This window comes from Elaeis guineensis, chromosome 13 (assembly GCF_000442705.2).
Source record: "Elaeis guineensis isolate ETL-2024a chromosome 13, EG11, whole genome shotgun sequence".
NCBI lineage: Eukaryota > Viridiplantae > Streptophyta > Magnoliopsida > Arecales > Arecaceae > Elaeis > Elaeis guineensis.
This window is the reverse complement of record NC_026005.2, coordinates 78476287-78488231: the sequence shown is the minus strand read 5'-3', so window position 1 is coordinate 78488231 and position 11945 is coordinate 78476287. Positions and strand designations below refer to the sequence as shown.

Genomic DNA, 11945 nt, shown 5'->3' with positions numbered 1-11945 from the left:
GGTCGACGTTGGTGGGGTTTATCCATCGACGGAGCTTGGGAATGCTGCGGAGGCTCGGCTGCCAGAGAGGTCCGAAAAGATGTCGCCGAAAGTCGGAAGTTGGCAGAATCCCCGGAGGGTCACTCCTGATGCGAACTTCGGCTGAGGAGGTATTTTGTACCCAACAGGAGTTATTGGGAGTTGTCGTGCCTCTTTTGCTCTATTGTTAAATGACTCTAGGACATTAGAGTACATCTCCCCATATCGCTCTCCTTTAAATAGAGCATTTGGCTAGTGATTAATATTTGAACTACGTTCAATCCATTCACATGCCTTTGGCAAAATCTCTCTTATATCGCTAATATAGCCAATGAACTGTGATATCTGTAGTGCATATACTGCACTATCAAATAGGTTCAATGCCTTTTCTCTTTGTGCTACTGACAATCCATCGAGTTTTTTCTTGAAATTCTCCTTTAGATGCTGTAAACAATAACCATGGGCAGCATTAGGAAATGATGTCCTCACACCCTTTGTCAAGTCTTTTGCTCTGTCTGAAATAAAATACAATTGATAATAGTAAGAAACTTTATTGTTATAAATTACATCATAGAGTTTGTCACAAAATCAAATCTAGTTGTCATCATTCTCCACACTCACAATAGCAAAAGCTGGTGAAATATCCCATTCTCAGTGTCAAGTTTCACTACTGAGAATATTACACCACCATACCTATTAAGAATATGTGTTCCATTCATGAACAATAAAGGACAGCATCTACTCTTGAATCCAACTAAGCATGCGTGAAAACATATAAACACCCTCTCAAAATATCCATCTGGATACTCAAGTATAAAATAACTTTTCAGATAAGTCTCAATCACTGCTTCACCATACCATTACAAAAGATCAAATGACGTATAATCTTCACCATGTAATTGAACTCTAGCAATCTCTTTACCGAGCCAAGCTTTCCTGTAATGAAGATAAATGCCAAAATCTCTCTGAATATCCTTCTTGATATCAATTGGTCTATACAATGGTCTGTCTCTGATTTTTTGAAGCACTATATCAGCAACACACATTTTTGATGCCTTTGGATGTCCACCTATCCCAATGCCACCATCGCAAGAATGCGTGTTAACTATTGAAGGTCTTGATTTTGAAGGTCTTATGCTATCCAACCCTTGATGCATGCAGTCGTCATGGACAACTTTCATTGATGCATTTGACAGTAACTCTCAATTTATCATTCTTGATGAATTGATAATCTTTGTTATGGACGATTGAATAATTTCTTAATACCTCCTTAAAATGAGTTGTATTTTTAAATATTTGACCAATACTTGTTATTGCATTCTCCCATAATCTAGCTAAACGAGTGCTAGATGCAGATGTAGAACCTTGAAATGAAGCTATGACCATGAGAGCCATAATCCCGACATCTTGTGGACCAATTATGCTATCAAAATAATAAAATAATTATAGTGGATAATGAACTTCAGATGAATCAATTAATAATGAAATAATTTAAAGAAAAAATTTTATCCCCTATCAATTAGATGAGTAAATTCTAATATATTATTAAGGCTGATCTCGAAATTGATCTCTATTGATGGAGACTTTAATATAATATGAAAATCAAGCATGCATTGAACATCCTCATCATTATTGAGTTAAACATAGATTTTTCTTTGGTGGAAAGCTAATATTTCATTATCAGAATGTCTTTATCTATGCCTCATTGTTGCATATTTCATTCACAATTTTATCCAACGAGCACTCTTGGTTCACCTTCAGTATGTTCCCTTCTTGTTCATATTTTGCCACTACCATGTGATAATACATCTACAATTACTTACTTTATGAGTAATGTATAGTATAATATATTGACAAATAGAATATGAAATAGATATCAGCAATCCATCAATATATCAAGCTATTAAATAATACAATAAATAAATACTTAGTAGTTGTGCAACCACTAACAACATATATATATATATATATATATATATATATATTATATATATATATATATATATATAAAATCAAATTATCTATAATTACTTTAGGATATCTGTAATATATTTTTATTTATGTAATTCTTTATTTTAAATATAAAAACATCGCATCAATCCTGAGATGACAAACAGAATTTCAGTTTTTACTTTAGCCATTTTAACATCATAAATATATTCAAATTAAGTGAATTAATACAATCAATTCAGACGTACGTGCACATGCTAAAAACTTTCTACAACCATAAATGGCTTATCAAATAAAATTACGATGGGAGAGGCGTGAAGATGTCCGCGAGAAAAGTGAGGAGGAATATGATGGGAAGATATTCACTTTTTCTCCAAAATCATGTATAAGAGTATTTTAGTTATTTCTCCATCACAAGGATATTTTTGTTATTTAAAGAGACTCAAACGGCAATGTATGTGCCCTCTTAATGGAAGGGACTTGAGCATAACTTACTGCACAGTCTAAAAAACTTTTATCCCACTTATATAATTCAGAGATTAGAAAATAAGCTAAGATTAATTGAGGGACTCATAGATAATTTTTTCATAAAATAACGCACGCGACTCTGGGGCTTGTAGTCTGCAGATAGGATTAGGATATCGCCGCTCCTCCTTGGACTCGCAACCCGCTGATTCCGTGAAGACAGACAGGGATAGTTCCGTCAAATCGGCCCCCCCTGGATAATATCATGTGACACTTGTTTTAAAATAAAAGGAAAATTGCAGACCAGAGACATTTCATCTCTTGCTCCGCTGCAGGTGAGAGCGTCGGGGAAAAGTAAAAAAGAATAAAAATAATCAAAGAAAGGGGCGAAGAAAAGAAGAAAGCACCCCCTCTAAGCCCCCGGGAATCACCTTCTCGGTTCGAGTCTCTCCCAGATATTGCATCCCCGAGCAAGGAGCAGAGTCTTCTGGGACTCCTCTTTGCGGGCTTCTGTTCCAAGATTCAACATATATAGAGCTCCCGGTTTCATTTCTGGCAAGAAGTGGAGCAGATGAGATTTAATCGCCAACACGGGACTCCGCAACTGACTGGGTCGGACAATCGATGAAAGGCGTCCTTCGGTTCAAGAATTCTGGGCATCCACCGACAACTCTGCCCCTCTGTCCGCTCCATTCCTCGTGCGATCGCCAGATTCGAATTACCTGCTGCTGCTGCTGGTGAAAGAAGATCAGGTAGAAGAAGATGCTTGGGTTCCGTGTGCTCTTCCTCCTCCTCGTTGCCCTCGCTTCTTTTCCCTCCCTCTTCTCCTCCCCATCCTGCCAGCGGACCTGCGGTTCGACCACCGTCCCTTTCCCCTTCGGCTTCTCCCAGGGATGCCAGATCCCCTTAAACTGTACGGGCCTGCCCCCCACGATCCGAGTCGGGAATTTCCAGGTGCGGAACATCACGCCCGACAGCCTCCTGATCGACATCCCCCCGGTCTGCAACCGCTCCGTCCGCGCCGTCGAGAGCCTCTTCGGGAAGAACTACGCACTGACCCGGAGGAACGGCCTCTTCCTCCGCAACTGCACGTCCTCGTCTTCGGGATGCCTCGTCCCCACCTCCCTGCTCTCCCAGAAAGATCTCAAGAGCTGCGGTGACAAGACTGACAACACCACCTGCTTCTCCGACGACGGGAGTACCGACGGTTTCCTGGCCGCCAACAATATCATCAACTTCGGATGTAACTTCTTCTACACCTCCATAGGCTTCGAGCAGGACGGGGAGGCGCCCGACCCCAAGATGCTGCCGCTCATGCTGCAGACGGCGGTAGTGGACTGGTGGCTGGAGGGCCGTTGCTGGTGCTCCAAGCACGCCAACTGCACCAACATCACCTCTCCAAGCACCGGGAAGCCCGGTTTCAGGTGCAACTGCCAAGGGGGATTCCAGGGGGACGGGTTCGCCGACAACGGCGCGCGCGGTTGTCAAAAAGGTCAGTCTGCTCTGTTCTCTCTCTCTCTCCCTCCGTCCCCAACTCCTAAAGTTCGAACCCTTTCCGTTGACAAATTTCCCTTCTTCGCCGCTCCCTCAGACCGCTCGGGCGGTGGCTGGGGACGGTGGGGCAAGACCGTGAGGCGCGCCGGGAGAGTTGACTTGCGATCTTAGCCATCGTCTTAATTTCTTTTCTTTTTTTTTTCTTGATATTGTTATTCTTATTCGTGCAATTACACGGGAATATGGAAAAGCAAAAGCAAACTGATTTATTACAGAAATAAGTAAAAAAACTGATTAAGCCAACTGCACCGGTCCCGTGCGCGCTTAATTCGGCTATCACGAGAGGAGACCCCTGGAATATTACGAAAATCCCTGAGCCAGCCTAGATGGTGGAAAAAGAGAGTGCGGTGCCGTACTCATCCGATTGGAAATCTCCTCCGGACGCGATAGGAAGGAGATACGCACTTACTGTCCTTCACATCGAACATTCATTTTGCGAGATGAAGATCCTTATGATCACATCCAGAGATTGCTGCATTGGTTGCCCCTTTTTATATATATATACATATATATATATATATATATATATATATAATATATATATATATATATATATTAAAAAAAAATAAAAAAAAAAGAAGAAAAAGAAAGTGCGGTCGATGGGTCCCAAGAAGACTAATTTTTAATGCTTACTGCGGACCGTAATTGCACGTATTTATTTATAGTGGAACCGCTGACATTTCAAACAGATCATCCTCTGGTCGAATTCTGTGTGCGCACGAGAAAATTACCGAAAAATCGATCACCTACGGATCCGAATTTGGAACCTTATGAATTTGATTACCAAATGGTCAAACAGTTGGTTGGATTAGCAAGCTGGCTTTTATGACTTTTGGTTTCATTGCTTGTTTGTTGCAGTGACCGATTCAAAATGCAATCCTTCCAAGTATATGTCCGGGAGCTGTGGAGAAACTGCTAGAGTTGGTGTTCTGATTGGAGGTAAGGCTTCTTTGCTATGACTTACAGAGTAGCTGTGGAAGTTTCTCCGAAAAAGACAAAAATGAACAAATGCTGTGTAAATATCAACTTCCCAGACTGATATCAAAATTTTCTATAGGGAAAAAGCCCAAGACTGATTTCAATTGCGATCCACTTGGCATTAAAACTATGCTAGCCTACTATTGCAGGTCAACAAACATTATTAATCATAGGGAAATACAAGTCGGTATGAATCATCTACTTTACCCTGATTCGGAATTCAATCGCCGAGTTCAGCTTGTGTCTAGCTTATACTACATCAATACATTAGGTGTTGCATGCACAATGTTTTCCCACCACAAAGAAAACAGAATAGTGTTGCTTATGAGCTGATTAAATTATATTTGCCCCAACAAAATTCTTTAATTTTAGAACTTCTATTGTTCAAAAAGCCATTGTTTGCTGGATATTCCACTGATATGTCATGAACAAGTTTCGATGGTTCGGACATTGTATAATTGCTTTAACATATCCGTGCCATTTGATGATTCATTTGGTCAGCAGAAAATTAGCAAGTAAGAAAATCTCTTTTATTTTCATCAACTCATGTGGCAATATTTAAAACCAAAATGGAACGAAGATGTCACATTGCATGAAGCTGGCCAAGGTCGTTGCTGACTGATATTAAGCATCAGTTGTTATCTGTCATTCATGGCATTGCCTCATTTAGTAGCCATATCTTGGCAGGGATCGCAGCTGGAGCCTGTGTAATGGCTGGCCTCGCTCTTGTTTGCTGCCTCATCAGGCGGCGCTCCTCTTCCTCGCGAATCCGAAGGAGTACCAAGCGCCTCCTATCTGAAGCCTCCTGCACGGTTCCCCTCTATCCCTACAAAGATATCGAGAAGGCCACAGATGGCTTCTCGGATTGCCGGAGACTAGGTACTGGTGCTTATGGAACCGTTTATGCCGGCAAGCTCAGCAACGACAAATTAGTTGCCATCAAGAAGATCAAACACCGGGACGCCGACGGCATCGAGCAGGTCATCAACGAGATCAAGCTTCTGTCCTTGGTGAGCCACCCGAACCTGGTCCGCCTTCTAGGTTGCTGCATCGAAAGAGGGGAGCAGATCCTAGTTTATGAGTTCATGCCCAACGGAACTTTAGGTCAGCACCTGCAGAGGGAGCGAGGACCCGCCCTCCCTTGGACCGTCCGCCTCGCCATTGCTGCGGAGACGGCACAAGCTATCGCCTACCTTCACTCGGCAATCCACCCACCAATATTCCATCGAGATATCAAATCCAGCAACATACTGCTAGACTTCCACTACAAGTCCAAGGTCGCGGACTTTGGTCTCTCGAGGATGGGCATGACCGAATCATCGCACATCTCTACGGCCCCGCAGGGAACGCCGGGCTACCTCGATCCCCAGTATCACCAGAACTTCCACCTCTCCGACAAGAGTGATGTGTACAGCTTCGGGGTTGTGCTGGTGGAGATCATAACGGCGCTGAAGGTGGTGGACTTCAACCGGGTGCAGAGCGAGGTGAATCTGGCGGCACTGGCGATCGATAAGATCGGGAGGGGCTGCGTCGACGAGATAATAGACCCTTACCTGGATCCCAACAGAGATGCTTGGACTCTCTCCTCCATTCACAAGGTGGCCGAGCTGGCGTTCAGGTGCCTGGCGTTCCACAGGGACATGCGGCCCTCCATGACGGAAGTGGCTGATGAGCTGGAACGGATCAGGCGCAGTGGCTGGGCTCCGTCGGCAGATGACAGCGTCTTCATGTCACCGGTGTCGTCGCTGTGCTCCTCGCCATCCAATCGCGCCGACAAGTCCAGGGGAGTCTCGGAGAGCAGGAGGCTGGCTTTGGCGAATATGACGGTGGAGGTGAAGGTCGACTCCCCTGTTTCTGTGCAGGAGCCATGGTTCAGCGAGCAGAGCTCTCCTTCAGAGAACAGCCTGCTGGGTAATGTAGTTCATTAGTCGATCGAGCGGTCCAACCTTAACTCGCTGTGCAGAAAATAGATAGATGGATGGATAGATAGATATCAACGAAAGGCAAGTTTCAGCTAGCATTAGTTGTTAGATCCTGCTGTGTTATTCCTAATCAGCAACAGCCTCCTCCTCCTCCTCCTCCTGCTTTCTGGAAATTGGAAAGCATATGTGATGTTTACAATGCATATGTGATCGATCGACATGGGCTCTCTACGGGCTGGCATTTCTATCGATCTACCTTCGGGGCCATTGGACCTGACCTATATAAAATAACAGATCCCTGTGGGTGTAAATTCCGGATTTGTTCGGCCCCAGTTCTTGCCTTCACCTTTCGCCTGTATGCAACGAATCTACAGCTCCGAGAAGACTTTTCTGAACGAAAATATAGAGATTTTGTTCCATAAGTGTGCATGATGGTAGAAAGATGCATGGTGTTCACAGTTCGATAAAGCTCCAAGAGTGTGGTCATGGGGAAAAGGTATAGCAAGAGTTCGGTGAGGCATGGAAACGGGTAAACTGGGGTTTGTACCATGAGTCATTAAATCGAAGTGTCAGATTGCCCACTGTCCTGCATCATCATCTGTCGCGCTTGCAGAGAGTATGACCACACGGTAGGACCGAAATAGATAGCGAGAGGAACCAGTTTGGAACAGGGGCGGCTCACAAACATTCGATTTTTCAATTAAACAAGACAAGATTACAAAAAAGGACTGACTTCGCCGGCCTCCCAAATTGGCTGGCTGCAACGATTTATATATACAATGCGCCCATCATCGTATACCCTTACATAAATGTACGTATCATGATAATGGAAAGAACACAGCTGCTAGTTAAGTGCTAATTAATTAAGTGCATCATCACAGAAGGACTAAGAGCTACCTCTTAGAAGTACTAATAGGTGCATTAATTAAACTTAGTTTACTTTATAACAAACACTCTTAAGCCAAATTTATTTCATGTATCATTCGAAGCACAACTTCCAGGATCTTGAAAGAAAATGTGAAACTTAAGGGGCTCGGAGACATGTACTTTTTCAATTGTCCAATGCTTTTAAAAACAAAAATGCTCATAACCATCTCGGTTGATGCGAAAAGTTCATGAAATATCTTCATTCTCTGTGCAAACTATTCATTTACTTGCATGATGTCTCCAAGAGAATATACTTAACCTTTCCCTCTCTATATATGAGTCATCTCCTGTAAGCTTTTCCACTTATACATGAGCTTGCTCTTCTTGATCAAAGAAGGCTTCCATTACTTTCTCTACTCTAAATATAACTTTGAATTTTTCATCGTTTCAATATTTTGTCTTTATACATCTCTTCCCCATATCATCACTAGAAAAGCTACAAAAGTAGTTTAGAGAAAGTTGCACGTACACCACAGCAAAGATATTGTTCCGAAAGGTGAAGACCTTGGGTGTATCCGAATGTACACATCAACATATTTATATAAATCCTTGTTAACCTTTTGACTTTCCAACCTCTCCACCCCTGGCCGTTTCACTTTCTACAACTTCATTATCTTTTTTTACCTTGACATTATTGCCTCCCATTTCAATATTATAAACATTTCTTTTTCCATGTCATCTTCATCCAAGTTTTCTTCTAAAAACTCATTTGCATCAAAATTTCCTATCTAATATTCCATTTATGTTATCTCATTCTTGTTATAAGAAGAAATAAACCAAAGCTTTCTCATATCTTGCTTAAAATCTTTGTATCTTCAACACGCTTCCAAATTGTTTGGTTCATTATATCTTGCATTATTTTCAAAGCTTGCATTTTCTTTCTCAAAGGATCTTTGACAACCCACTTTCCAGCTCCTTAATGGTCCATGACCCTTGTCCTGAAGATATGCCTTCATGCAAAGCTCTCAATATTCATAGTTAGTTTTATTTAGATTCTCCAATCCATATTGGCTCAAATCCTCACTAGAGTGGATCAGTGCCTAAGCCAATCTGCCAATTGCGTTCTTCTTCTTCCAGGCCTCCTCATTGCAAAGTCATAAGTACTATCGAGTTTTTTAATGAAGCTCTAATAGTATAACCATTTTTAGAGGATGCTTGGTTTGCGACTGAAATCAGAATGAAAATTGAAATAGATTGGAATGAAAATCGGAATGACCAAATCCTCTAAAGTATTTGATTCATTATCGGAATCAAAATTGAAATAAAAATTTGAATTCATAGAAAAAAGTAGAGATTGAGTTTTAGATAGATTGGACCATTCACGTTTCATTCCGAAATCGAAATTAGACTTTTTCCGACCAAACGGCTGGAATAAGAATTATCCAAATTAAAGAGTTTCAAAATTAAAGCACATAAAAATATACAAATTCTCATTAACGAGAAAAGATTTTTAAGAGATTATTTTAATAAAATTTAACATATCATTTATTCTTGTCCCCTTTCAAATTTGTTGATTACAAGGATTTATATAATAATGATATGACTCAATTAGATAACTCCATCGTTACAATACAAAAGACACGAATATGAATAAATATACAGACTCTCAAAGACACCACTCAGAAATAATAAAACATATGTTCTTGGACTTCCTTAATTAGTACTAATTAATGCTTTATTAAACTTGATATACTTTCCAATACAGCACAAATTTAACTCTTTTGGTACGGCATGTACGGCTCATACATCCAAGAGCCGCTCTAACCCTCCCTTGTAGCTTTTTTTTTTTTTTTCCTTAAGAAAAAAAAAATTGACAAGAATCAAAAATTTATTACCTAATCATGACAGTTCTCAGACAATTGCATCTGCTATCTTAGCAAGAGCCTATAGCCACAACAATACTAGTTTGTCTAATTTTCCAAAAACTGTGATCAGGTGATTGATAGTGTGATATATCTACTGCACCAATAAGCAATCCTAGTTTCATGAAAACTTCAGGTTCCTGCAGAGAAAGCATTCATAGCTATTGAAATTCTTCTCTCTCACTCCGTGGTTGTTCTAAATTTCGAATTGGTACCCAAAATATAAAAGAATCCTATGCATACAAGGGAGTCTTATGTCTCCAGGCAATAAACTTAAATGATATCAAATCTTACAGTTGTGTGTCTTGCTTGGAGTATTGATAAAGCAAATGAAACCTCAGGTCATGCTTATAAGAATTGTTGAGTGTGTCTTGAATTTGATATGATTTATAGTACAAATCAGACCCATTTTAGATGTTAGTTGGTTCATTTGGATATTTTAATTTTTTTATTTTTATTTTAAAATTTCATGGCTATATATATATATATATATATATATATATATATATATATATATATATATATATATATATATTATAATTATATCTTTTATTATTAAGATATCCATCTTTTTATTATTTGAGTCTCCGCATATTATGTGTACTTTATCTTTTGATATAGTCAAATTTTTTCTCATCTTCATCCGTGAATGTAGGTCAAAGGTCAAATCACGTAAATCATTGTATTCTATTTTTTCTACATATGATTGTTTGTTGTTATTTCAGATTTTACACTAATTAATAGATAATCTTGTAATAAACTGGTATCAAAGCCTGAGATTCAGATTTATTCAAGTTTGTTCGTCAGATTTATTTTAGATTTTGATTATTCATTGATTTTATTTTTAGTCTTCACGATTTCTTCATATTGGCTGCGAAGTTCGAGATTGAAAAATTCAATGAGAAGAATGATTTCAGCTTTTAGCATGTGAAGATGTGAGTCCTATTAGTTCAATACAAAATGATGAAGACATTAAAGAATAGAGATGCTTTACTGACGATATTGTTAGAGGAGGATAAGGATGATCTTCTAGAATACGCACATAATGTGATTCAATTATCTCTAGCAGATGAGATTCTATGACAGATTGTAGATAAGTCATTTGTTGTAATGTTGTTGCTCAAGCTGGAGAGTATCTATATAACTAAGTCTCTAACAAATTAGTTTTATTTGAAATAGTGGCTCTACATTCTTCGAATGAAGAAAGATGTGCCTCTTAAATACTTTCTTGATGAATTCAATAAAAGTATTCTAAATTTAAAAAATATTAATGTGAAAATTAATGATGAAAATCAAGTCCTTATTTTGTTGTATTCATTACCTCCCTTATTTGAATATTTTATTGATACTATGCTATATAGTCAGGATGCTCTTTCTATAAAAAATGTGAGGGCTTCATCGAACTCGAGACAATTAAAGAAAAGGGTATCTGAAACTTGGGATAAAATTCAGATAGATAGAATAGTTGCTAGAGGTGGATCAAAAGAAAAGAATTTAGATTTAAGTTTAAGAAGTAATGGAGGCATATCAAAATCCAAAAGGAAGAAAAGATAAATGTAATTATTATAAAATAGAATTTAGATTTAAGTTTAGGAAGTAATGGAGGCATATCAAAATCCAAAAGGAAGAAAAGATAAATGTAATTATTATAAAATAGAAAGGTACTAAAAATTTGATTGTCCCAAACTCAAAGAAAAGAAAGAAAAGTCTAACATTATCTCTAATGCTAGTAACTCGATCAGTATAGCAAAGGATAGTTTGGATAGTACCGATGTTCTCTCAATACCTATCAATTTATCTAAAGATGCTTGGATTCTTCATTCAGTGTATTCTTATCATATGTATCCTCATCAGGATTGATTTTTCAGTGATCATCTTATTGATGGTGCTGTTGTGCTCATGGAGAATAATATATCTTGTAAGATTATTGGTATAAAAATCATTTAGATCAAAATGCATGATAGTATTGTTAGGACCTTGTTTGATGTATGGCACATAGCAAATTTAAGAAAAAATCTAATTTTTTTGAGTACTCTTAATTCACATAGTTTTAAATATTTTAGTGAAGATGGAATTTTAAAGATTTCAAAAAATTCTCTTATTATGCTTAAAGGCAGATTGTTTGATGGCCTCTACTTGCTACAGCGTAGCACGTTATTGGTGTTGTATCAGTTTTCTCATTAGATCTAGATTCAAAAAATACTTGTTTGTGGGATATGTGTTTGGGTCATGTGAATGAGGCTGAATATCTATTTTGAAAAAATAAAAT

At 38.9% G+C, this 11945-nt stretch overlaps 1 protein-coding gene across 1 annotated transcript; it reads left to right on the top strand.

The window, feature by feature from the left end:
• The first annotated feature begins 2792 nt into the window (after positions 1-2792).
• On the top strand, positions 2793-7207 carry LOC105033718 (wall-associated receptor kinase-like 14). Its single transcript, XM_010908619.4, has 3 exons — positions 2793-3925; positions 4846-4926; positions 5653-7207. Exons 1-3 carry the CDS (start codon positions 3196-3198, stop codon positions 6891-6893), a joined length of 2052 nt encoding a protein of 683 aa, XP_010906921.1. The 5' UTR covers positions 2793-3195; the 3' UTR covers positions 6894-7207.
• The last annotated feature ends 4738 nt before the right edge of the window (positions 7208-11945 follow it).